The sequence below is a fragment of the Marmota monax genome, unplaced genomic scaffold, assembly GCF_021218885.2.
Source record: "Marmota monax isolate L192 unplaced genomic scaffold, Marmota_monax_Labrador192_F-V1.1 WCK01_AAM20220418_F8-fsc00070, whole genome shotgun sequence".
Taxonomy (NCBI): domain Eukaryota; kingdom Metazoa; phylum Chordata; class Mammalia; order Rodentia; family Sciuridae; genus Marmota; species Marmota monax.
Genome location: NW_026692116.1, coordinates 4,354,885 through 4,380,586, shown reverse-complemented (window position 1 = coordinate 4,380,586; position 25,702 = coordinate 4,354,885). Strand labels below are relative to the sequence as shown.

At 35.5% G+C, this 25,702-nt stretch overlaps 2 protein-coding genes across 3 annotated transcripts in view; both read left to right on the top strand.

Annotated features, from left to right (window-relative positions):
- Abca4 (ATP binding cassette subfamily A member 4) overlaps positions 1–2,192 on the top strand; it is a 152,568-nt gene extending 150,376 nt beyond the window's left edge. The window contains exons 53-54 of the mRNA XM_058585471.1: positions 1,659–1,918; positions 1,998–2,192. Coding sequence (XP_058441454.1) covers positions 1,659–1,918; positions 1,998–2,192 — 455 coding nt within the window. The remainder of the gene's footprint in view (positions 1–1,658; positions 1,919–1,997) is intronic.
- On the top strand, positions 1,841–24,010 carry Gclm (glutamate-cysteine ligase modifier subunit). Of its 2 annotated transcripts, XM_046462030.2 has the most exons (8): positions 2,232–2,369; positions 2,889–3,001; positions 6,505–6,570; positions 10,546–10,630; positions 13,679–13,738; positions 14,749–14,951; positions 16,232–16,346; positions 20,570–24,010. In XM_046462030.2, exons 2-8 carry the CDS (start codon positions 2,918–2,920, stop codon positions 20,737–20,739), a joined length of 783 nt encoding a protein of 260 aa, XP_046317986.1. In that variant the 5' UTR covers positions 2,232–2,369; positions 2,889–2,917; the 3' UTR covers positions 20,740–24,010. The 2 variants fall into 2 exon arrangements, with proteins under 2 accessions (XP_046317977.1, XP_046317986.1); XM_046462021.2 differs by lacking the exon at positions 2,889–3,001 and having other exon boundaries at positions 1,841–2,369.
- Positions 24,011–25,702: the final 1,692 nt, after the last annotated feature.

Sequence of the window (25,702 nt, the reverse complement as noted above, 5' to 3'; positions counted from 1 at the left end):
CAAAACAACTATATAATGATGTTCCTCTGATTTCTATTCCCTGATTTTATCCTCAGAATAAACTAATCTTCCTCACCCCAAAATTGTGGTGTTATGGCAAGGCTATCATTAAGTATAATATGGGTAAATTAAAGCTGTTCAGGCATTCAAAGCATATAAATCATGCACAAACACATTCAAGAATTTAAATTACTTGTAATATGGAAGGGTAAAGAGTTTAAAGTTGAAGGACCTATATCTACTGTTAGCTGAGATTTTCAACAAGTTACTTAAATGAATTGCTGTGAACCACAAGAAAGTTCATATGATGCTTGCTGTGAAATCATGTTATGAATTTACCAACCTTGTGAGAACTGACCTGTAAGGGGAAAACATAGAGTTATTAGTATTAGGAGTTCTCACTTCCTGAATGTTTGCTATGAGCCAAGTACTAGACTAAAAAAGTCAAGATGTGATAGCACAGCAAATTCAGCCTAAGAATCAAATGCTTATATTCACTAAAGAAGCCCATATTTGTTCTTGCTTCTAGCATTACCCTTCTCATCAATGAACTCTTACCTCTGTTGATATGGCCAACAAATATTTGCTCAACATCAGGCTCAAATTGCTAACCTTCTAGAATATCATCTTCTTCATCTCTGCCCTAAGTCTTATCTAATTACCAAGTCGAGGTCATCTCTTTTCAGTAGATTTTGTTCTCATGACAATCTCATTTTGCCATTTAATATATCCGATTCCCCCAACAACTGAAGATTTCTTGAGGAAAGCTAAATAAATTTTGAAACGGATGTTATATCAAGTTTATCACATGAAAACGGGAGTAAAGAATCACATCCCAACCATCTCTACCAGGATGAGTGATAAAGCCTTCTCTCAACTCAGCCATTTGCGTTTAATGTGAACACATCTAGAAACTAACTGTCCTATGATTTTCTTATAATACTACTTAATGTATCATATTGAAGCCAGATTTAAAGATAGGTTAAGTAGGTAAATCAGGTCTGATATTGAGTAAGAAGATGATGGAGCCCATCCCAAGGAAATGTTAATGAAGCAGCTTCCAGCAAACCAGGAAATGCGAATCCAAAAGCCCTTCCTGCCCAGATTACTCCTTCAGCCCACCTGTCCCCCACCCTTTGGGCCTTCCCACCTACATCCCTCACTTCAAGATAACAGAACAAAGGACAGGAATGCGACAGGAATGCGGGAAAGCTGAATGTAGACCTTAGCTATAAAAGAGGGAAGACCGCCCCCTTCCATGGATTCCACCTCTTGGGTCCCCTTCTTCCTCCAGGGAGAAGTCTTTTCTGCTGTCCTTTAATAAAGCTTCAACTTTCCACTCAAACTTGCCTCAGCGTGCTTCTCTGGTGTTATACTTCAGCATTGGGGACATATTGGTAACAATATGCTTAGGCCTCATCTCGGCAACTTAAGCTTTGCAAGGGCAAAGAGTAAGTCTTATTCTTTGACTTCACACCATACCAGGGTAAGTTAACAGACGTTTAAGTAATGAAGAAAAATTGGCATTTTGGGGGAAGGTTCTTAAAGATGGTGAAGTAGAGAAAGGGCACTTGTGCATTAAAACCTGCCCGCCAAAGCCAAAACCAGCTGCTGTTTCAAAGCCTGGGCGGACCCTTCATCTGTCTGTCCTTTTAAAGGGGCGTGTGAGGAACCCAACAGCGCGGCTTCCATTGGTGGAGGAGCGCGCCGGCGAGCGGTAGACCGCAGAGGGCGCGGGCTACGTCGGGAGCACAGTCCTCAAGCCGCCAGAGGGAGCCCTGCCGCGCGCTGTGCCGCCAGCCGCTCGGCCCGCGCGCCGCCCGCCCCGCCGCCACGCCCGCCGCAGGCCTGGGGCCAGTCACCCGGGGGTCAGAGTCCCGCAGCCGTTCGCGCCCCGCCCCTCTCCGCCGTGGGACGAGTAACGGTTACGAAGCACTTTTCTCCGCCACGATTTCTGCTTAGTCATTGTCTTCCAGGAAACAGCTTCCACAGTTTAGAGTCAACTCTCCGGCGGCGGCGGCAGACGCCAGAGACGCAGCAGCCGGAGCCGCAGCCTCAGCGCCTCCCTCCCGGGCCGCCGCTCCGCCGCCGTCCGGCCTCCTCCAGCCGGAGCGCACATCGGGCTCCCGCCACGCGGGTCAAAAGCCTCGCGCTCGTCCCTGCGGCCTCGGGAACCGCGTCCTACGAGATAGCCGCCTTCCCGCCCGCCCCGTCACCTCCTGGCTCCTCGGGCAGCCGCTTCCATGGGCACCGACAGCCGCGCGGCCGGGGCGCTCCTGGCGCGGGCCCGCACCCTGCACCTGCAGACCGGGAACCTGCTGAACTGGGGCCGCCTGCGGAAGAAGTGCCCTTCCACGCACAGCGAGGAGGTGAGGGCCGGCGAGCAGCGTCCGCGCAGACCCAGGTTCTGGGGCAGGCCGCGGGCCAGGGCAGGTGCGGGAGGGCGCGCCTGGGCGCTGAGGGGCGGGTGGGGCGGGGCGGCAGACTGCGGCCGGGGTCTGTGCAACCTCGCATCCGGACCTGCCGCCTGGGACCGAGCGTCCTAAAAACTCAGCAGGTGCAACTGCACAGAGTGCAGCCTCTGCCACGGCGGATAGCAGAACTCTGAGACGCACTGGATCCCTCTCCCTGGCAGGGGAGTCGGGGAGCGCCAGAACGTGGCTGGGTGCCTCTCTCCATCTCTTGCTCCCTTCCCCATCCTTTCCTTTCGAAAGGAATATTCCAAAGATTAACCTTTGGTAAATGATAGTATTCACAATGCGCTTAACTTTGATCATGTTGATATTATTGCTGTGAAGCAAATGACGAAACCCTCAAATTTGGTTTGGGCGTAGATATGTCTTTTTTTCTTACTGGAAGTTTATCGGCCGCATTTTATTTTCCCGAAGACTGATCACCAGTTTGTTGGAGGTGGCAGATGTTAATCTGGAAGTATGCACTTGTTACCCCTTTGTTGCTGATTGTTCCTGAGCCAGTGAGTAGTCATCCATTCACTGCACAGGTAATTGGAGGCACGGAATAATTTTAGTACTTGAAAAATTCCCAATGGATATGTGCGATTATGATGTGTTGGTTAAACGTAAAAATAATAAACAATTACTTTAGGAGCTGTGTGACTTTTAGAAAGTAGTTTTGAAGTTGGGTGCTACCTTCCTCATGAGGTTGTTGTGAGAATTAAGAGATTGTATATGAAAATGCTCCAAATAACCTGGTTCCATCAGAAAGAGAATCTTGATTAAAAGAACCGGTAGCCTAAACTGTCAGGTTATGACGTTATCAGCTGTTCAGAGTCAGTTTTAGCTATGTTTATATGAGAGCTGTTGTCCACAGACCATACGGGAAGTAGCAGTTGGTGTGTGTGGGGAACCAGCACCCTTCAGGAGGTGAGAACTCTTGGTTGTCACTTTAATATGCACCAGAATTCCAACCCTATTCTGTGTTTGGGTTCCAGCTTTGTTTAAACCACCCACTTTGACTCTTTCTCTGAAAGATAAGTATTTCTATATTTGGTACATAAAGCCTTAATTTCTTTCAGCACTGATGACCAATGTAGTTGAAAGTTCTGCATGTATTTTGACAATATTGGGTGAGATTTTCTCTCTTCTCTCATTGTAACACATCGTAGAGTAGTGGCTTTCAAAGTTGTTTACTCCAAATAGTAAGAAATGTATTTTACTCATGCATTCATAATTTTATATTTATATGTGTGTATCAATATATCTGAAACAGAGATCTCACAAAAAGATGTTAACCTTTGTATACTGAGCCATCTCAATTTTTTTCTATCCTGTTTTTAATTTTTTTTTTTTTTAACACAATGCTGGGAATGGAACTCAGGGTCTCACACATGCTATGCAAGGGCTCCACCACTGAATTACACTGGGACAGTGTGCGCTGATGCACGCAGTTTTCTGAAAAACATTGTTCAGAAGATTAATTCTGGTCTGTAGTTTTTTGTTTAGGGTGCCTTGTCAGAGTAGGACAAAACTAAAGACCCTAGGATATTTGAGGAAAACTTGAAGAAATAGCAGCATATTGTAGGGAAACTATAACAGTTTAATTAGAATAGGATAGGCATGTTTTATTTCTATGTAAAGAATTTTACATAGAGAGCTCCAAATTGGGATGTACCACTTGAAGCAGCTCAACCTCATTGAAGAGATTAAAGAAAGTGAAAAAAAAAATCATTATTGAAAATTTATACATCTGGTAGTGTTCAGTTCTTTTTTTGGGGGGTGGGGGGAATACCAGGGATTGAACTCAGGAGCATTCAACCACTGAGCCACATCCCCATCCCTATTTTTGTTGTATTTTATTTAGAGACAGGGTCTCACTGAGTTGCTTAGTGCCTCACTTTTGCAGAGGTTGGCTTTGATCCTCCTGTCTTAGTCTCCCTAGCCTCTGGGATTACAGGCATGCACCACCGGGCTGGTTGAGTGTTCAATTCTTAAAAGATCTTTTCTAGTTCTAATGCTTTTTTGATTCTTTGATCTTTTCACATATTTTTGTGTTTCACTAGTGTTTTATGAAATCAAATATTTACAAATTATTTATTTATGACAGTGCTGCATATTGAAACTAGGTTCAAATATTGTTTTTAAATAAATCTTTATAAGATTGTGTTGTCTTTTTTTTGTTGTTGAGTATTTGATCAATTTAATTGTGGTATTTTTAAAATTCTTAAGCCATTCCAGATCTAATATAGACTACATTGTGATGATATTTATCTTTAGTGATACTGTATATGTGATGATGAAGAAAGCAGTAAACAAAAAGGTATAAGGTTAATATTCAGTCACTATAGATAGCATGTAACTTACAAGATTAAAAATCATTCAGTTTGTGATATAGTCAATGAATTTCTTATATAACTTTAGACTTTGCTACAATTTATCGTGAACTTTGCAGAAACCAAGATTAATTAAAGAGATGGTTTCAGAAAAGGGGTAAATACTCTGAAAATATACTTATCTTTCTGAATTGAAGAATTAATCAGGAAAGTCTTGTATGTAAATGAATCATTCTTCCAAAGAAAAATTTCTTAGACTTCTCCCACAATTTGAACCAAAGCAGTCCTGATAAAATTGTTGACTTTATCAGTCCTGCTTCCTCATCAGTTACTGATTTATCTGGAAAGATTATACTAATTTTTATCTACTGATCTCAATTTTGTTAGAAATAAATTTTGCCTAAAGATATAGACCTGGTAACTTAAATTTAAGTAAGTTATTATGGATAGCATATAAATTATTGTTGTGGGTTGTAAATCCTAACATAAGTGGTTGTGTACCCTTAAATTAATAACCAGTTTTCCCTTGTGATTATTAATATTAAGAAGTGGTAAAGTGCTTGTGTCAGTTTTCATCATAAGCAATTATTGTTTAGAAGTTTACTCTCTATTGTCCCTGTTCAGAAAGTGCTTTTGCAGTTCAGGGACTTGCTCTCATTGCTCATTTCTTTTTTTGTTGATTGCCTAAAGAAGGTAAAGTACTGTAACCTTTGTTATCTTTTAAGATGGTGATTTCAAACTGCTGGTGTTAGTTTAGTGAGTCATAGAACATCATATTGTTTTTCTGATTAAAAGACTAAAAGCCGCTAGAGTACTGGCATGTAGTGACCATAAATATTGTTTTGTGAATTTTTTGTTCCTTCATATGAAGCTAAGTCTTCTTTCACTCATTAAGTGAATATACACCTTACTTTGGGCTACTGTCAAGTAAGTTTGAAACACATTGACATAAGAGACATAAATGGAATAAACTCCTTAATGAATTTACAACATGCTCTTGTGGATAGCATATTGGATAAATAATGTTTATCCAAAAAAAAAAAACATTGAAAACAAGTTAGATGTGTACTGAGGTGTTAGGAAATGACTCATGGACTATCATTATTATGCACGTTGACTTTTTTAAGGTACAGCTGTCCTCTGATTCTCAGACTTCAGGGTACATAGTAATTAGTTGGAATGCCTGTTAAAATGGAAATCCTGGCTGTACTTGGAGAGTGTTCATCAGGTCTAGGATTGAGCGAGAGTTTGAGTCTTTAATAAACACCACAGGGATTCTGATGTAGGAGTTCCTCTGGCCACACTTATTCTGTTGCTTGTCTTCAAGGAATGTAGCATAATGGTTAATAAGAATTTTAGTGTCTCTGGCTTAAATCCAAGTTCCTCTATTTATAACCTTATTCTTGAAATCATTTTTTGTTTCTTTATGAATGTGTGTAAGTTTAAAGTTTTATTGGTACATAAACAGTGTAAAAATAATTAGACTAATGCTTTGGGTTAAGAATGTTTGAGAATTAAGAGTAGAATAAAAACAGGTCTGAATTTATCTGTTGAAGGAAACAAAAACCTATAGAATTAAGGGTTTGTATGATAAATCCTATTGATGTCTTTTTTTTTTCCCCTGCTTAATTTACCAAACTATGCATTCTTGTTTATAGATGTAAGGGGAGTGAATAGAGATTGATTAACAGTTTAAAAATGCGTTCCTTTTGCAGCTTCGAGATTGTATCCAAAAGACCTTGAATGAGTGGAGTTCCCAAATCAGCCCAGATTTGGTCAGGGTAAGTGGAAAGTGACTGCAGAAATCCTGCAGGTCAAAAGGGAAGTGAATGAAGTAAGCAGGAAGTTAACTTCCTAAGTTTGGGGAGAGAAGTCAAAAAGTCAATGAGCCATCAAACCCTTTGTGGCTGAGTTGCTGAGATGGCAATCTGATTCAGTTGAATTAAGCATAAGCAGAAAATCTGAACTCTGTAGGCAACTCTTCAACCTAGACAAGATGATGGGATTCTCATGCTTAATTTCCACTAGTTTCCTCACCAGCAGTGCTTTGTTCCTATTGATATTGGTCTAGTAGATGAATGATTATCAGGCAGCTTTGATTGGTAGATTACTTAGAATATCTGATATCCACTTCAATGATATAGTCCCTAGAAATAATTTCTATCGTGAAACAATAAGGAACAATATTTCATTAAATGTCAGTATGTGATTATTATTGTAAATGTTAATGTAAAAAGTACCTGTCTGTGGGGCTGGGGATGTGGCTCAAGCGGTAGTACGCTCGCCTGGCATGCGTGCGGCCCGGGTTCGATCCTCAGCACCACATACAAACAAAGATGTTGTGTCCGCCGAAAACTAAAAAAAATAAATATTAAAAAAAAAAAAAGTACCTGTCTGTAACCATCCTAAATCCAGACCATTTTAAAAGTGTGAAAGAGGACATGTGCTGGAAACACTTGTTCCCTTGTGCATAGTGCAGATTTATAACCCTATAGCTACTATGCAGATATTGATTAATGTCTTTGATTTCTGCTTCTCTGAAATGACCATTTACCGTATGTATGCATGGCTTGTAACTGGACTCTTGGTATGTACTAGGTTTTGTAATGTGTTTTTCAATCATGGGAAAGGCCTCACTGTTTTGTTAAATCTTGTTTGGTAAATGAATGTTTCTTACTGATATGTACTAACATTTTTATCATTATCCTTACAAATTATTCGTTTTAATGCATTAGAATGGGCCATGCTTTTTAAAAAAAAATTGCAGTCAAGGAAAAAATTATTTAAAAAATGTTTGTGATTACAAGACTAAACATACTATTGTCATGTGATACAGCAGTTTTGCTCTTTGGTTTCTGTCATAAGGAGTTGAAAGTTTTTGTCCATGAAAATTTCTGCATACAGATATATGTATGGCAGCTTTATTCATAATTGCTAAATTTAGAAGCAACCAAACATCCTTCAGTACATGTACATAAAGTTTGGTATATCCAGACAATAGAATATTGTTTCTTTGCTGTCAAGCCACAAAAAGACATAGAAGAATCTTAAATGCATATTAACCAAGTGAAAAAAAGTCAAATGTGAAAAGGCCACATACTATGTAATCTCGCCTATTTAATGTTCTAGAAAAAGCAAAACCATGGAGATAGTATGAAGATCAGTGGTTGCTGGGCTCACAAGGAAGGGAGGGATGAATAAGTGGAGCACAGAAGATTTTTTTTCTTTAGTACAAAGGGTTTTTATGGCAGTAATCTCATAATGGTGGATACATTGTTGTTGTACATTTGCCCAAATCCATGGAATGCTTAATACTAAGAGTGAACCCGTTTGATGTGTCAGTGTAAGCTTATCAAGTGTAATAAATGTACCATCTGATGGGGATGTTGATAATGGGGAAGGCAATACATGTGTGGATGCAGGAGGTAAATGAGAAATCTTTGTATCTTCTGCTCAGTATTTCTGTGAATCTAAAACTACTCTAAAAAATACTTTCAAAAATCACCTACATTCCTCACAGGTTTAACTTGAATGACATTAAAATTTTTTAAGAAAAGTTTTTTTAAAGTTTGTGATTGTAGAAAGTTTTTAACATTTTGTTAAAAACATGTAAAGTTTTTAATGTTTTTAACATAATATTCAGAAGAATTGTTGATTTTTCATTTGTTTCTTTTTTCTTTTTTTTAGCTACTGGGGATTAAACTCAGGGCCACTTGATCACTGAGCCACATCCCCAACCCAATTTTTTTTTTTTTTTGTATTTTATTTAGAGACATGGTCTTGCCAAGTAGCTCAGAGGCACCTTGCTTTTTTGCTGAAGCTGGCTTTGAACTTGCAGTCCTCCTGCCTGAGCCTCCCATGCCTCTGAGATTACAGGCGTGCTCCACCATGCCCAGCTCATTGGTTTCTTTTTAAGTAAAATTTATGTATTATATCTAGTGGTCGTTAACTCCTCATGTACTCCTCTCCTGCTTGATTATTTTTTTAGAAAGAAGTTTTGGTCATGCATTCTTCTAAATACTGAATGAAAATGAGATACTTTTCTCCAGAAAACATACACACATACACATAGCATTTTATCTTTATGTCCAGGCTCTACAACCTTTGAGAAGCCCATGTAGACCTCAAGTAAACAATCCTATTGTCTTAAGCCATTCTGAGCCAAAAAAAAAAAAAAAAAAATGTCGGAGGCATCACAATACTTGACTTCAAATTATACTACAAAGGTTGGTAACAAAAACTGCATTGTACTGACACACAGACACCTAAGCCAGTGGAAAGGAATAGAAGACACAGAGACAAACCCACAAAGGTACTGATCCTTGAGAAAGGCACTAAAAACCATACGTTGGAGAAAAAAACAGCCTTTTTAACAAATGGTGCTGGGAAAATCGTTGATGAAACTAGATCCCTCTCAACCCTGCACAAAAGTCCATATAAAATGGATCAAAAGCCTATGAATTAGACCAGAAACTTTGCAACTGCTGTAAGAAAATGTAGGATCAACATTGCAACATAAAAGTATAAGCAGTGACTTCCTCGATGGGACTCCTAAAGCTCAAGGAACAATAACAAGAATTAATAAATTGATGACATCACATTAAAAAGCTCTTCTGCACAGGAAAGGCACCAAGAATATGAAGAGAGAATGTATAAAATGTGAGAAAATTTTTGCTAGTTTCTCTTTTGACAAAGGATTAATATCCAGAAGATATAAAGAACTCAAAAAAACTTAACATAGACACACATAGATTCAACCAATAAATAGGCAAATGAAATAAACAGGCCCTTCTCAAAGGAAAAATAAAAATGGCCAACCAGTTTAAGAAAGTGTTCAACATTCTTAGCAATTAGGGAAATGCAAATCAAAACTACACTGAGATTTTATCTTACTCCAGTTAGAATAGCAGCCATCAAAAATATCAGTAATAACAAATGCTTGAGAGGGCTATTCCATTTCTCAATGTTTATCCTAAAGAATTAAAGTCACTATACTGTACTGTTATAGCATAACCATGTTTATAGCAGCCCAGTTCACAGTAGCCAAATTATGGAACCAATTACCTAAGGTAACTGTCAGTGGATGAATGGATAAAGAAAATGTACATATAAAAACGTAAGCTGGGTGCAGTGACACATGCCTGTAATCCATGCTGCTCGGGAAACTGAGGCAGGAAGATTGCGAGTTCAAAGCCAGCCTCGGCAAAAGCAATGTGTTAAGCAACTCAGTGAAACCCTGTCTCTAAATAAAATACAAAATAGGGCTGGGGATGTGACTCAATGGTGGAGTGCCCCTGAGTTCAATACCCAATACCCCACCCCCCAAAAAGTAGTTTTAGTCAGCCATAAACAAGAATGAAATTTTGTCTTTTACAGGAAAATGGATGGAACTTGAGAGCATCATATTAAGCGAAGTAAGCCAAATTCAGAAAGTGCAGGGTTATACATTTTCCCTCACATGTAACAAGAGAAAAGGGAGGGGAAAAGTTGGGGAAATCTCATGATAATAGAAGGGAAACCAGCAGAGTAGAGAAAGAAGACTAGGGAGAGGAAATAGGGGAGAGAAATGGGAAGTTCTTGTTATATTAGGTGTGTATGTAACAAATGAATCCCACTATTATGTGTAATTTAACGCACCGATAAAATCCTGTTGTCTTACTGGTTATCTTCTAAAGGGTTTAATGAACAATAGGAAAATTTATGATTAATCAGAAACACTAATTTTATATTCATTATAAATATTGTGTTCATTTTAGGAGTTTCCAGATGTCTTGGAGTGTACTGTATCTCATGCAGTAGAAAAGATAAATCCTGATGAAAGAGAAGAAATGAAAGTTTCTGGTAAAGTTCTTTACAACTTTACAATTCAATTTATTATATAATGGAAGGAAGGGATAGTAAGCTTTTGTTAGGTATGGGAATAAGCCTTCCTTTACTGTGGGTCATGAGCACTTTCATCACTAAGTGTGGAAAATATAAAAATTCCTTTTTAAACATAATGTTAATGTCAACTTTTTTTTTTTTTTTTTTGGCAGGGGTGGTGGTGGGGTGGTGTACCAGGAATTTAACCCAGGGGCATTAACCACTGAGTCACATCCCCAGCCCTTTTTTATTCCCCAGCTGCTGGGATTATTCCCAGCTTTAATGTCAACTCTTAAGAAGGAGTTATAGGAAGTCAGTGCTGGTTACTTCAGTGGAGTCAGAGTATAAGTTTGACTTCCTGTTCTTCATGATGTTCTTATGTAATTTACCTGTGTTCAGATCAGTAAAAAGATTAGGGTGGAAGAAATGGAAAGGATAAAGGGAAGGCTTAGGAGCAGTGTCTACCCAAAGCATAAACCCTCCCTTCCTGGGGGACGATAGTAAATAATGACTGACTTCACCAGAAAGTGTATAAAGAAGTCTGGGCAACAAGAAAATACATATCCATTCAACATTTGTAGTGACTAATACATCCCAGAAATTTAAATGTACTGTTCTGTCCTTAGCTTATAGTCATTAAAAGCTTGAGCTTGGGGCTGGGGATGTGGCTCAAGCGGTAGCGCGCTCGCCTGGCATGCGTGCGGCCCAGGTTCGATCCTCAGCACCACATACAAACAAAGATGTTGTGTCCACCAAAAACTAAAAAATAAATATTAAAAAATTCTCTCTCTCTCTCTAAAAAAAAAAAAAAAAAAAAAAGCTTGAGCGAGCTAGCCCAGATTGAGATTCTTGGGTTTGTAGATTACTGTCCAGTATAATCGTGGTGTAACAAAGTATTTAATCTGAGCTTCAGTTTCCTCATCCATAAAATAACGATGCAGTTATTTCACAGGCTTCTGTATACATTGGATGAAATAACTAAGAAAGTACATAGCATAGTGCTTGCTACAAAATGCATGCTATATATCTGTTTTTAATTACCATGTTATTGTGGTCATTGCTAAGTATTATTATTATTAAGATCCACACGTATGATGAGATAGAGCATTATCTTTTGATTCTAATAATACTGACTACTATTTATTGAGTCTTGATTTATACCAGGCACTGTAATTGTCACTTAAGTGCTGTATTTTCTTATATAATTATCAAATCAAACCTACAAGTTAGATCTATTATTCTCATTGTACTAGATAGTCAATAAATTGAATAACTTGAAAGTTATTATACAACTGGGTATAGAGGGTTGTACCTACAGTCCCAGCTACTTGGAAGGCTGAGACAGGAAGATTATTTGAACCCAAGAGTTTGAGACCAGCGTGGGCAACATATCAAGATCCTACTTTTTAAAAAAGAATGTAAAGAAAAGAAAGTTGTTATAGAGTAAATGGTTAAACCAGGAGTTCATTCAGGTATGCCCAACTCCAAAATCCATTTCTTTCTGTTAATTTAACATTGCTATTTGTGTAGGAATAGAAGTAAAAACATCATACTTTGTGTCGTTAATTATAATTCATGATGTAGATTTATTTTGGATTTTTTACAGGTTGTCCTCAGTTCCTATAGGGCATGAAATATTTGATAGATATCAAAATCCTCCCCATATGAGGAACTTTCTTCTTTCTACCTCTCTAAAAATGCCTCATCTTTCAAAAACAGGAGGCCATTTCATGAATCAAGGGAGAGTGATGGAGAGGATTTTCATAGAGTGTAATTATGGGATCTAGTATCCAAAATGCTTGAGACCAAAAGTGTGTCAGATTTCAGTTTTTCAGATTTTGGAATATTTGCATAGACTTTGCATGTTGAGAATCCTATATTATTAGGAGAGAAACTCTTCAGTGTTGGTGTTCTGGTAAACTGGGCCACATCTTTTCTATAGTAGAAAGTAAGTAAAATAGAATAAGACTCAACAGGAAACATCAGATCTTTTGACTGAATCACATTTCTAACAATTCATTCTTGGGAAATGATTCAGTATAAAGTGGAACGAAGAGGCTGGGGCTGAAGCTCAGTGATAGAGCGCTTGCCTCTCACATGTGAAACACTGGGTTTGATCCTCAGCACCACATAAAAATAAATAAATAAATAAATAGGGATATTGAGTCCCTTCACAACCAAAATAATACTTTTTAAAAATATTTTAAAAAAATTAAAGTTGAACAAAGAGTTCAAAGATGGTTGTTTTAGTATTTTATGTGATAACAGAAAGCTGGAACTACTGCAGGAATATTACTCACCTAAATGTTCAATAAGCAGGAACTCATTTAATGAACTATACCTTATCAGAATTATAGATAATGTTCATGTGTAAAAATCGAGTATCTAAAATTGTACATTAAACACAGAGTACACAAAAATATAAATAGTAATTGCTTTGAGTAATGAGATTCTTGGCTATCTTTGGTCTTTCTAGTTTTATAGATTGTTTTCATTTCTAGAGTAAGCATATTACTATTATAAAAATTTTTAAATAACTAAATATGCATAGAAATTTATTCAAAATATTACCTAAAGGTAAACCAACAGAAGTAGAAAAAAATATATCTTCATATGACCAAAGCTGCTGGTAGTATCTGAAAATGAAAAGGATTCTATTGATAAGGTAGAATTGTGAATTTTTCCCTTCAATTTTGTCATTTTAACAGCTTTAATTTAGTCTTTTTATAGATTATAGTTTATTGGATGTAATATGCTGTATTTTTAATTCATAAAAATATATTTTAAGTAATATAAGCTTCTGTGTCTGACCTGCCTTCTAATAATTGCTTTTAATTTTAATAAGTTTTTCACAACTAAGTATATAATTTAAAAAGTTACAGTGGATATAAACTTTTATGTCTTGAAAACTATAAAATTATGTGACTAGGAAACGAAAAATTATTAAGGATTATCTGTCATGTTAATACTACACAGTAAGACGCACACCTAAATATAGTAATCAGTTTGTTGTTTTTTTTTACTCAGCAAAACTGTTCATTGTAGGATCAAATTCTTCATCATCAACTAGGAATGCAATTGACATGGGTAAGCAAAAATTTAACTTTCTTAATAGTGAACTTTAAATTACTTTAGTTTTATTAGTTATAACTTGGATTCAAATCTAGACTGAAGAAAGGACATGTGCAAATTGTAATTTTACCTTTTAAAGTGATAATTTCTTAAGGCCTCTATAGAATTATATTGACTTATATATATTCATGTTTTGATATAGAAGAAAACTGTAAAAGATATAGCTAATTCTGACTTAATTAGCTAATTATTGACTATTGATTATTAAATGTTGACTAATAAATGTTGCTTAGGTATAGACATTCTCCTTAATCATGTTATTAGCTCTTTTATACTATAAATATTAAAATCAAAGACAACAACTAAAAATAAGTATCTTATGTCTATTTTTGGCACTTGGTTAAATGATTATAGTATTACAGTTATTAAATACTTTAAAAGCATTCTTTCAGCATTTATATATGTTGCAAAGTTAAATAATTGGCCTTTTCATATAAGTGTAGAGTGAATATAGTCATTTAAAATAAGCTCTTAAGTTCTTTTTATATAAATTAAGAAATTATCTACCTTTGTAAAGGTAGTCTTAGTTTTCAGTTTCAGGCTGATTCTTGCTATGACTACTAGTCACAGAATAAGGTCATAATTCTTATGATCATCCATATGAGATACTAGTAAACAGGTAGAATTAGAGGAGAAAATTGTATGAAGATAAGATAAGGAAACCGCCAAAAAGTCTTGGGGCCTGAAAAACAAAAGGGAAGCCTGTTCTCCAGAAAGACGAGCCTATAGTAGCTTTGAGCTCCCTAGAAAGAAAGCAGGTCAGAGAAACCCACTGGTATGCCACAAAGAGATGGCATACAGAAGATGGAAATATTCTAAATGACAGGTAAACTGAAATAATCTGTTATATGGAAAATTAGTGAATGATATGAATAGAATTCAGTGGGATATTTTGAGCACATTAATAATTCTTATTTTTATTATGTAGCAGACATTGATCCTTTTTGTGTTTCTCTTCCCATCAGCCTGTTCAGTCCTTGGAGTTGCACAACTGGATTCTGTGATCATTGCGTCACCTCCTATTGAAGATGGAGTTAATCTTTCCTTGGAGCATTTACAGCCTTATTGGGAGGAATTAGAAAACTTAGTTCAAAGCAAGAAGATTGTTGCTATAGGTACCTCGGATCTAGATAAAACACAGTTGGAGCAGCTCTATCAGTGGGCACAGGTAAAGGATGGCCAAATCCTGTGCACTCTGGGGAGGAATCTACTGTTTCTAGCCTTTGCTGCTTACTTTTAAGCACAAGGCACATAATGCACACTTACTAAATGGTACCTACTTCAATTATGGGAGCTTTGAGGCAGGCTTTATCTAAAGCCTTGAGGGTTTGGGGTTTTTAGAATATATGTCAACTTGAACTAAATATTCTTTTTAAAACGAGTGATAGAAACACTAGAAAATATGTGTTGAAGCTTTAATTGCAAGCTGATTATGCTGTTTCTTTCAGTTTTACATATGTGATGAAAATGTTACATTTTTCTTTAGATATAATGAGAGATTGTGGCTCTAATTTCCTAAGTAAGGGAATATAATATGTAACAAATATTTTGCCGACTATTACTTAAAGATGTATAGGACTCTGTTTATACAGCTTGATATGTCAATAATTAATCATCCCTACTGTTTCATCTAATTACCTGCAAAATTGTGAGGGAAGTTACTGTTTTACCTTTTACTCTTTTATAATTTTCTCTATTTCTCTTATTCTCTATTCAGATATTCAGCCTTCTTTCAGAACTTTAAGTTTTTTGTGGGCAGAAAAACCCTGGATAAATTATTGTACCTTCTCCTTTAGATTTAGTAGCTAGACATGGTCAAGAATCTTCTGGAGAGTCTTGGATGATCCAGAATCTATATAGAAATTAACCAGGGAAGTTATTGGAAGTTATCTAATTCTTCTCTTTCAAAATGTGCTGATTAATAGCCACATTTTATATTTTGACATTAAATGTATTTACTTGTATTTGATTCTCTACCTTTAAGACATATTTTTTCTGTTGTTGAGACAAACTTAAAATCATGTTTGTCTCCGAAGCAGATGTGTCACATTACTAAATGATTCTAGCAGAGATTTTTTTAATAGTGTAGTTCTATTTTGGCTTTTTCCTCCTAGAGCTATTTTTCCTTTCCCTATTATCACTGACATGGTTTGGAAAAGCACATATGAATAAGGATATTCATGTAAAAGTATTTTACAAACTTTAAGCACTGTAAAATGTGATTTTCCCTGTACTCTATAATTAAACCCTTTTATTGCTTATTTTTTTAAATACCTTTATTTTATTGATTTATTTTTATGTGGTGCTAAGGATTGAACCCAGGGCCTCGCATATGCTAGACGAGCGCTCTACCGATAAGCCATAACCCCAGCCCCCTTTATTGCTTATTGTGTTCTACTTTCTGTATTATTTTATTTAGTAAAGATATGATTTTATTTTCACTTTTAGGTAAAACCAAATAGTAACCAAGTTAATCTTGCTTCTTGCTGCGTGATGCCACCTGATTTAACTGCATTTGCTAAACAGTTTGACATACAGTTATTGACTCATAATGATCCAAAAGGTAAGACTGACAATTTTGATCTATAGAGATTGATCATTATCTTTTGTCTTACAAAGGCTCTTTGTTGTTGGGCTGGAGGTGTAGCTTAGTGATAGAGTACTTGCCTAGCATGTGTCAGGCCCATGGGGTTAGGCCTAGGCCCTAGCACTGCTTTAAAAAAAAAGGCATTTTGTTAATATTTAATTTTAAATGTGTACAATGATAAAAGTTCTAGATAAATATTATCTGGAACTAGTCTTAATGGTTAGTTCAAAACATACATGCTTTTATTTTTTTTTATACCAATGGGGGAAAAAGTGAAGGGATCATTTCCTGAACATCTGATTTATTGAGGTTTATAAATATTAAACTACAAAGAAAAGATCTTTTAAGGCATTCTAAATAGTAAAGTATATAAGTCTTGTCTAGTACAGCAAAGATTGGACCAGAGGGCCATTTAATTAATATAATTCTCTAGAAAAAGAGGCAGATACAATTTAATTTAAAATGTAGTATCTTGGAATAGGTAATTGATCAGATATTTTATTAATCATCACTGCCAAGACATATATGTTTGGTGTTAATCAGAAACATTATTTAATTAGAATGACCTGTCTACCTTCCAAAGAATAATTTTGTATGTATGTTTATGTATGCTAGGCAAGTACTCTACTATTGACCAATATCCCCTATAGAATAATTTTCTATCAACATTTTACAAGATAACTAGAAAGACTGGGAAGAGAATGTTCAACATAACTTGCAAAGATAAATCTCACATAGAAGTTGTAACAAGTATTTTTGGTATAGGTGAGAAATGTTTGGTTACAAATTAATGATTTGTGAAAGTTGTAAATCTCTGTGACATTTTTACAGGGATTCTAGTTAAAAAAAAATTGAAGGAAGGGACTGGGAGTATAGCACTTGTCTAGCATACATGAGTTAATCCCCAGCACCACAAAAAGATATATTTATGTATTAGATGAAATTATATTTCACAGATGATCCCTTAGAAAAACATTTAGCTTTACTTCCACGTCTAAAAAGATAATATTGTAGGTTGATTGTTCACTTTTAGAATGTTTGTGGATAGCCTATTAAGACATTCTGCCCCATTCTTATTTTTTGACTGTTTCATCAAAAGAGTTTTAATAGTTACTGTTCCTTGATTGCCAGCATCATACTAAGTGCCTCAGAAAGATTATCTATAATCTTCACCATAGCTAAAACAAGACATTTTATTGATGAGGACATAGAGTCTCAAAGTTTTAAGAAAGTAGCCAAGGTCACTCACCTGGCATAGGGTGAAGTTTGAACCTGGACCTAGGTTCTAGATGAAATTGGAGAATTTCTCTGTTATCCTGTTTTGAAACACTGCTATCTCTGATTTGAAACATCATTATTGTAGTATTTCAGTCTGAAACTTTACTTTGTTATCTGTTTCATTTAAATGATATCAGAGTAACTGTAGTGACTTTGCCTGCCCACTCCAATAAAACTTTCACAAGCAAGTTAAATACATTCTTTTTTTAATGTATTTTTTTAGTTGTAGCCACCTACAATACCTTTATTTTATTTAATTTTTTTTTTATGTGATGCTGAGGATCAAACCTAGTGCCTCCCACTGCCAGGTGAGCGCTCTACCAATGATCCACAGCCACAGCCCAAATACATCTTTTTTAAAAAGTCACTTTGATGAAAAGTAACAAAGAATTGTTGTGTTGCTTTATTCTGAAATATAAGCCATTTAAACTTTAACTTTCTATACATTGTTAGATCCTTGCTTTCAGGGGTTACTGATCATAGTTGTTGTTGCCAACAGCTGATGATTAACCTATACACCCTTCATGTACTAAATGTTGTGTGCTAATTTGTCATTAGTATGGCAAAATACATCATGAGATAGATTTAATTTAATCTTTTTTATGTTCTTGTGTTACTGATAAAATTTGATACATGGTTATCTTTTTTATTCCAAATCTGCTTAAAATTTATAGGGTGTTCCTGCATATACCATTAATGAATCTTTAGACTTTCTGATCTATATTGAAGCAGTTCTTCACTTGATTTGTTCTGTTTACTACTTGTAAAGAGTTAATGTAGTTGAATTAATTTTGAAAGTATATAGTTCAGTTAGTGAGTAGCATAGTTCTCTAATTTTGTGTCAGATTTTCTAAGTAACCAAATCATAAAACACTGAACTCTGTTTGCCATCTGAAATACAATTCTGTTTTTTAAGTTCCCTGAAGTCTACCTGTGTTCTAAAATTACCCTTATTCCTCGGGATGGGTTTATTTTTCACTACCCTGTACCCTAAAAGTTATAGTAATAGTTTAACCACAGTTAGGGTAAAATTGTGAAGTAGGTGATCCTGACTTTGGAACTTTCCCCCTTTTATTTGCTTTACCACTTCACCCATTGCCATTAAATCTGTGTTATGCCTCATTCCCTCAGGGTCCTTCTCTTGTTAGACATCTGATACATAATTCCATATTATTGTTACTTTTCCCAGGAGACATTTATATTTTATTAATGGAAACTACTTACTAACTGTGACCTCTCACTGTTTCAGTTTCCCCCCCAAAAGGGAGATAATAGTATCTAACACATAGGGTTATATGGATTAAATGAGCTCAAACATGGAAGATACTCAGAAAAGGGCCCACAACATGAAAATAGCTAACATTTACTTAGAATTTACTATTATACTAACATTTACTTAGAGTTTACTATTATATATAGAGTTTACTATATATGAAGTGTCAACAGCAGTTCATTTGGGGTAGTTGGATCTGTTAGCACTCCCAAATCATACAGTGTAGATAGTCACTTCATCTTTATCTATATGGTTGCTTCTGACCCCTGTGATCTTTCCATCTGTATTCAACAGACATTTGAGCACCTACTATGTACTCAGCACTGTTTTAGGTACTATAGGTATGTAATACTAAGACAAATTCTAGTCTTCATGGAATTCTTATTCTAATGGAAGGATACAGACAAGAAAATAAGTATTAAAATTATAAGTAGGGGTATATGCTCTAAAGAAAAGTTGGCTGAAGAAGAAAAAGAGGGTCTAAGTTGAGGTGGTTTTTTACATGGGACAGTCAGGGAGGCCTCTATTAAGATAAGAAGTGTTCTGGAAAGAGGAATAGCTGACTCAGAGACCCCAGTTTGTGAATGTGCTTGAGGCTTTCAGGATACAGCAAGGAAATTAGTGTGGCTGGAAGACAGGTAGTTAGGAGAGGAATGGGATGAGATAGTAGAGGGTTTAGATATAAGCTTGAAATGAAAATAATAAGTTCCTAGAGCCAGATGTGGTGGCGCATGCCTGTAATTCCAGAAGCTGAGGCAGGAGGATCACAGTTTCAAAGCCAGCAAGAGTAAGGCGCTAAGCAACTCAGTGAGACACTCTGTCTCTAAATAAAATACAAAATAGGCCTGGGGATGTGGCTCGGTGGTGGAGTGCCCCTGAGTTCCCCAGAACCAGAAGAAAAAGAAAATAATAAGTTTATTAATAAAATGCAAATTAAATGACTATTGGCAAAGATTTTTTTTTCTTTTTTTTTTTTTTTTTTTTTTTTTTTTTTGGTACAGAGGATTGAACTCAAGGTATTCAACCACTGGGCCACATCCCCAGCCCTATTTTGTATTTTATTTAGAGCCAGGGTCTCACTGAGTTGCTTAGTGCCACACCATTGCTGAGGCTGGCTTTGAACTTGTGATCCTCCTGCCTCAGCCTTCAGAGCTGCTGGGATTACAAGCATGTGCCACCATGACCAGCTTTGGCAAAGATTTTTAAATGATTTTTCCACTTACACTGTAAATCATTTTTAATTTCCAATACATATGTACACAGAAAAAAAAATTGTGAGGAAATTGAAGGTAATAGAAATGGTATATCATTTCCAGCTAGCAGGGTTATGAGTGACCTTTCTCTTTTTTTTTTTCTTTTCACTTTTTTGTATGTTCTCTGTACATTAGAATTCCCCGGAAATATTAAAAAATAAAACAAAACATCCAGACTCTACACATCGGAAATTATGATACAGAGATGGGTACTTTTAAAAGAACTGCCTGGCTATTTTTAATATTCTGGTTCAGATTCATAGCACACATGAAAGAATAAGTTAATTTTGTATTAAGTTTGGATGTTTCTTTTGTTGTGTTTAAATGCTTACCTACATAGTTATGTGTTTTCTGACTTCAAATTTAACTTTTTGGGGTTTTGTTTGTTGTTTTAGAACTGCTCTCTGAAGCAAGTTTCCAAGAAGCTCTTCAGGAAAGCATCCCTGACATTCAAGCACATGAGTGGGTACCACTGTGGCTGCTGCGATACTCTGTCATTGTGAAAAGTAGAGGAATTATTAAGTCCAAAGGCTACATTTTGCAAGCCAAAAGAAGGGGTTCTTAACTACAACTTAGGGTCATTATTTACCTGTGTTTTCCTTGAATATAAGATAAAATTGAGATGTATAAAAATCAATCTGTTGCCTATAAATAGTGTCATTTAGGCACATATTCTTTAGCTGTATTTTACAGAATGTTGTCTATCAACTTTTGATTACTTCTCTTGCCTCCATCAGTCCAGTCACATGAACCACTGTATTGTTTTCATTAAACTATTATTTTCTAATTGAAATTGTCTAGAAAGAAAATACTTGCAATATATTTTTCCTTTATTTTTATGAGTAATAAAAATCAAGAAAATTTGTTGTTAGATATATTTTGGCCTAGACATCAGGGTAATGTATATACATATTTTTTATTTCCCAAAAAAATCATTAATTGCCTATTACTCTATAGTATAACTAAGCAGTTTTATTATAATTGTTAAAATGAAAATACTGGAAGATATTTTTTTCCTGTCATTAGTAAAATAATTATATGTCAGATTAATTGGAGCAGTTGGAATTTACCAGTGGTGTAAATAAAATTCATTCTTCAGTATATGAATGGAAACTTTAAAAAAAAATTTATGTGTTCTTGCTTGTAGTTTAGCTATGAGATTTAACCGTATATTCTTGTGCCATATTTTCTCTTCCTATTATTTAAAAGGGCAAACCAAAGTAAACCTGAAAAGGAAACTAGAAACTGAAAATATTGTTTGGGAGCTTTGTAAAAGCATTCACTATCTCCAGATTCTTTGTAATTCTTAATCCATCCTTGGTATATTGCTCCTCATTCAAGAATATTCATTAAGTATTACACTTACCACATGCTGGGCCCTACAGGCTCTGGAGAGTGGAGGGGTGCACAGAGCTAAGGATTAAGATTCAGTTGAATAAAATGTGTGATATGTATTCCCCATTAGTAATGGACTAGGAGGGACTAAAGCCAGAAAATGCTTTTTAAAAATTCTTTAATTCAGGGCCAATATGGTCTGTTCAGACAACTTGGTTTGAGATGTGCTCTTAACTATTTTATTTTATGATATTTTGGTGTTGAGAATTGAACCCAGGGCCTTACATGCTGAGCACATGATCTACCACTGAGTCACTCTCCCAGCCTAGATTTAATTAATTTAAAGCAGAACAATATAATCAAGATTATATGGTAATTTAGTGTAATTCCTCATGAGTTTAAGAATCAAAAAAATTACAAATTAAATAAGCTGTTACCTTTGATATATACTATAGCTCTCCTTAATTCCATATACTTATATCAGTAAACCAAATAGTTTGAAAAATTCTTTGAAATTTTCTACATCTCAAATTTTCTGAACTTAGGGAAATGAAGTATGGTTCCATGTTCAACAATAGAATCTTTTCCTAAGTAAGGTTTTGTGGTTTTCTGGTTAGAAAAATTAATCATTAGAATCATAACATGAAATCGACTGATTTACCTGCTAAAACTTGTTTAGACTTTGAACTTCTTAAAGACTTTTAGCTTTTATATTAATTGTATAATATTATTAGTATATAGTTAACTTCTTAATTTGAAAATATACATTTTTCGTATAGTGTAAATCTTTAAGTGGTCATTTTATTTTAAATTTGTGTAGTAAGCTGGCTGAGGTATTTTAAAGGGGAACTTGAATATCACACATTTATCATTTTTTAAAACCCATAACTTATAAAAATGGATTGTGTAAAGGGTTATTTTGAAAATGGAGGGAAAAAAGAACAACATTGTTGATAATATCCAAGCTTCATCAGGAGCTTTTTTCTTCTCTGCCCTACGCCCCAAGAAGCAAGATTGTAGATTCATTTTGTGAAGGGGATCATGTATGGAATTTTTTAATGAGTTGTTTCACTCTGTACTCTGAATTTTTGTTGCTGAATAACCTTAAAACAAACAAACAACAACAACAACAAAAAAAAAAACCCTGAGCTATATCCCACCTCTTTTTATTTTTTGAGACAGGGTCTTGCTAAGTTGATGAGGCTGGCCTCAAACTTAAAATCCTCCTGCCTCAGCTTCCCAAATCCCTGAGAATACAGGCACATGCCACTGTGCCTTTTTAAAAGAGATTTTTACTCTTTTAAAAGCCATAAAATGAAAAGTGGTGATACTACCAAATAACTGCTTAAAACCGAAAGCTAAGTTAGGAATAGTGTACATAACAGATACGTTTTCAGGGGAGATGTGAATCGTGTGACCCAAGGTAGAAAGAGTTTATATGTTTTTTTCCCAGTAAGTACAAAAGAAACTGTAGCTTGTTATTACATTTCCAAAATACCCTGGAGCCTTGAATTAACATAATGTACTGTAACTTGGAATTTGCTCCATAATACTACATTAAATTCCCATCCAAGAAATCATAAACACCAGAAGGACCTAAGTGTCTTATAAAATCTGTTTATGTGGTATAAATTCTGAAAACCACATTGTGCTAGTACATTAATATTCATTTACGGATGGTCAGTGCTAAAATTTGAATCATAAATAATAGCTAATAATTTTTCAGTTCTCAAAAATGACTTAGACAACTGTGTGTAAAATGGAAAATAAAAAGTTATTATCTACTTTGCATGAATGATTCAAACTTTTCTATACCAGGACTAGTAAGTAGTAACTAAGGGTATCAGTTTTCAGTAATAATAGGTCTAAGACCCATTTTTTCTTTCTATAACATTTTCTTTCTAGGTTTTCCACCCAGTATCTTCAATCTTTGGGGATGTAAGCACCTGATATATGTATTGTATATTGGTGAACAGTTCATCTTGCTGCCAAATGTGCATTTTGAGAAATGTGCAGCTATTTTAATAATTTAAACCATTTGTGTTCTTTGTGTATGCATACTCAAATACATCAACTTATGATTCTGAACCTATTTTTTCATCGTTAACTTTCAAATGTACCAACACATGTACCTGTCTTTTCCCCATAAACTTGGTGATGGGATATGTCAGTTTAATTTTTAAAATATATGTAACATGATTTACATTAATATTTTTATGGTTTTAGAGATATACTTAGGAAAATGTTTTAATTAGATAATTCTTTTTCTTATGTGTCTGTTGTAGTGTACTATAAAAGCAAGATATAAAGCACTGTTAGCTAAATATTTATAATAATTTTTACTTTTGCCTATATTATGAATTTAACTAAAATAAAATGTGAGTTGTATATTTTTAAATTGAGTTGTTTCAATAGTTGGAGTATCTTGGGGCAGTATACTGATTTTGAACTGTTTGGATTTAAATTGAGTGTGATTTGAAAATAAATTGAGTAATTTTTAATATCTGTCATATAAAGCTATTCATGCTTCATTCATTCAATAGATTATTGAGTGCCTTCTATGTGCTAAGCACTGTGCAAGGTGCTACAGGTAGACACAGATGAAAAGAACACCCCTTTTTTAAAAATATTTTTTAGTGTTGGCAGACCTTTATTTTATTCATTTATTTATATGCGGTGCTGAGAATTGAACCCAGTGCTACACACATGTGAGGCAAGCACTGTACCACTGAGCCACAACCCCAGCCCCAAGACAACCCTTTTTCTTCCAGGAGTATATACAGTATATTCGCCGGCAAGTGGAGGAGATCTGTATATAAATAAAAGCAATAAAAGGCTGCATTGATTAATGACAGAAGTGGTGAAAAGGATTGGGGGACATGTGGAATGAAGTGAGGCTAGGTTGCAAAATAAGGTACAGAAATATGTTCCTAAAGAACTTAGCTTTAGAGTAGGTCAGAGGAGATAGTGTGATGTGGACATTGTGGGCAGAGGCCTCTGTTTGCCTAGTTTTTAAATATACTTCTACTGAATAATGAAGCAGTTTATATGTAAACACAAATTCAATGAGAACACCTTCAAAAGCTTATTACCAGAAAGGGAACTGCTCCTGTTGGGACAAGAGTAGGTAATGTTGGGAAGGTCATATTTGATTAGAGACTAAAAGTTGCCCAACTCCCCTAAATACATCAGAATATGACTGTATATAGTTGCACTGCCCCAAAAGTGGTTCCTTAGCAATAACTAAATGTGTAAAGTGACAGATGATTTTGGTGTGTCTGTTGATTGATATTAAGATGGTTTTATGATAAGTATAGCTTATGATTCAGCTCTTCTCCCCATTTCTTTGCTCACTGTTGATTCTTGTATTCTATTCCTACAAGTTCACTTTTTAAAAATGTTCTTGGCAATTCTTTCACCAAAGGTCTTTGGGCAGTAAACTCTGTAGGTCCTGTTTGTCTGAAAACGTCTTTATTTTTACTCAATCATCAGTAGTCATTTGACATTGTAAAATTCTAAATTCCCAGATACTTTTCCTTAGCATCTTGAAGACAGTATTCCATTAAATTCCAGGATATGTACTCTTTTTAAAAATTTTCTTTTAGTTGTCAGTGGACTTTTTTTGTTTATCTATATGCAGTGCTGAGAATGGAACCCAGTGCCTCACACGTTAAAGCAAGCACCCTACCACTGAGACACAATCCCAGCCCCAGGATATATACTCTTGCTGGTGAAAATATGGATTTCCTTGGAAATTTCATTTTATGTGTATGGAATTATAGGAAAGAAGAAAATTAAAACTGGCTGCAAAGCCTTCCAATAAAAAATTAATCAGAACATTGACAAATTGTTTCACGTGAAAGAAATCCAGAGCTGTTGAGAGAGCTGATGTGGTGGCTCAAATTGTCAGGAACTCATGATTTTTCATTTTCACTCTTAGAGTAACTCTGAAGCCCTGCTGTGTCCTCGGGGCACGGAATTGCTGCTAGATAAAAACCAGTGAACACAACTCTCCAGGAATTAAAAAAAAAAAAAGAAGTATTTAAGAAGTCAGGAAGGTTCTCCTCTAAAACTGACCCTAAAGAACTAGATATTTAATTTATATTGACCAAAACTCGGTTAGCATACTTGTCTTCAAGGGAGGCTGAAAGGGAGCAATTTAGCTCGGAGGCAATGTATTATTCACTGAAATG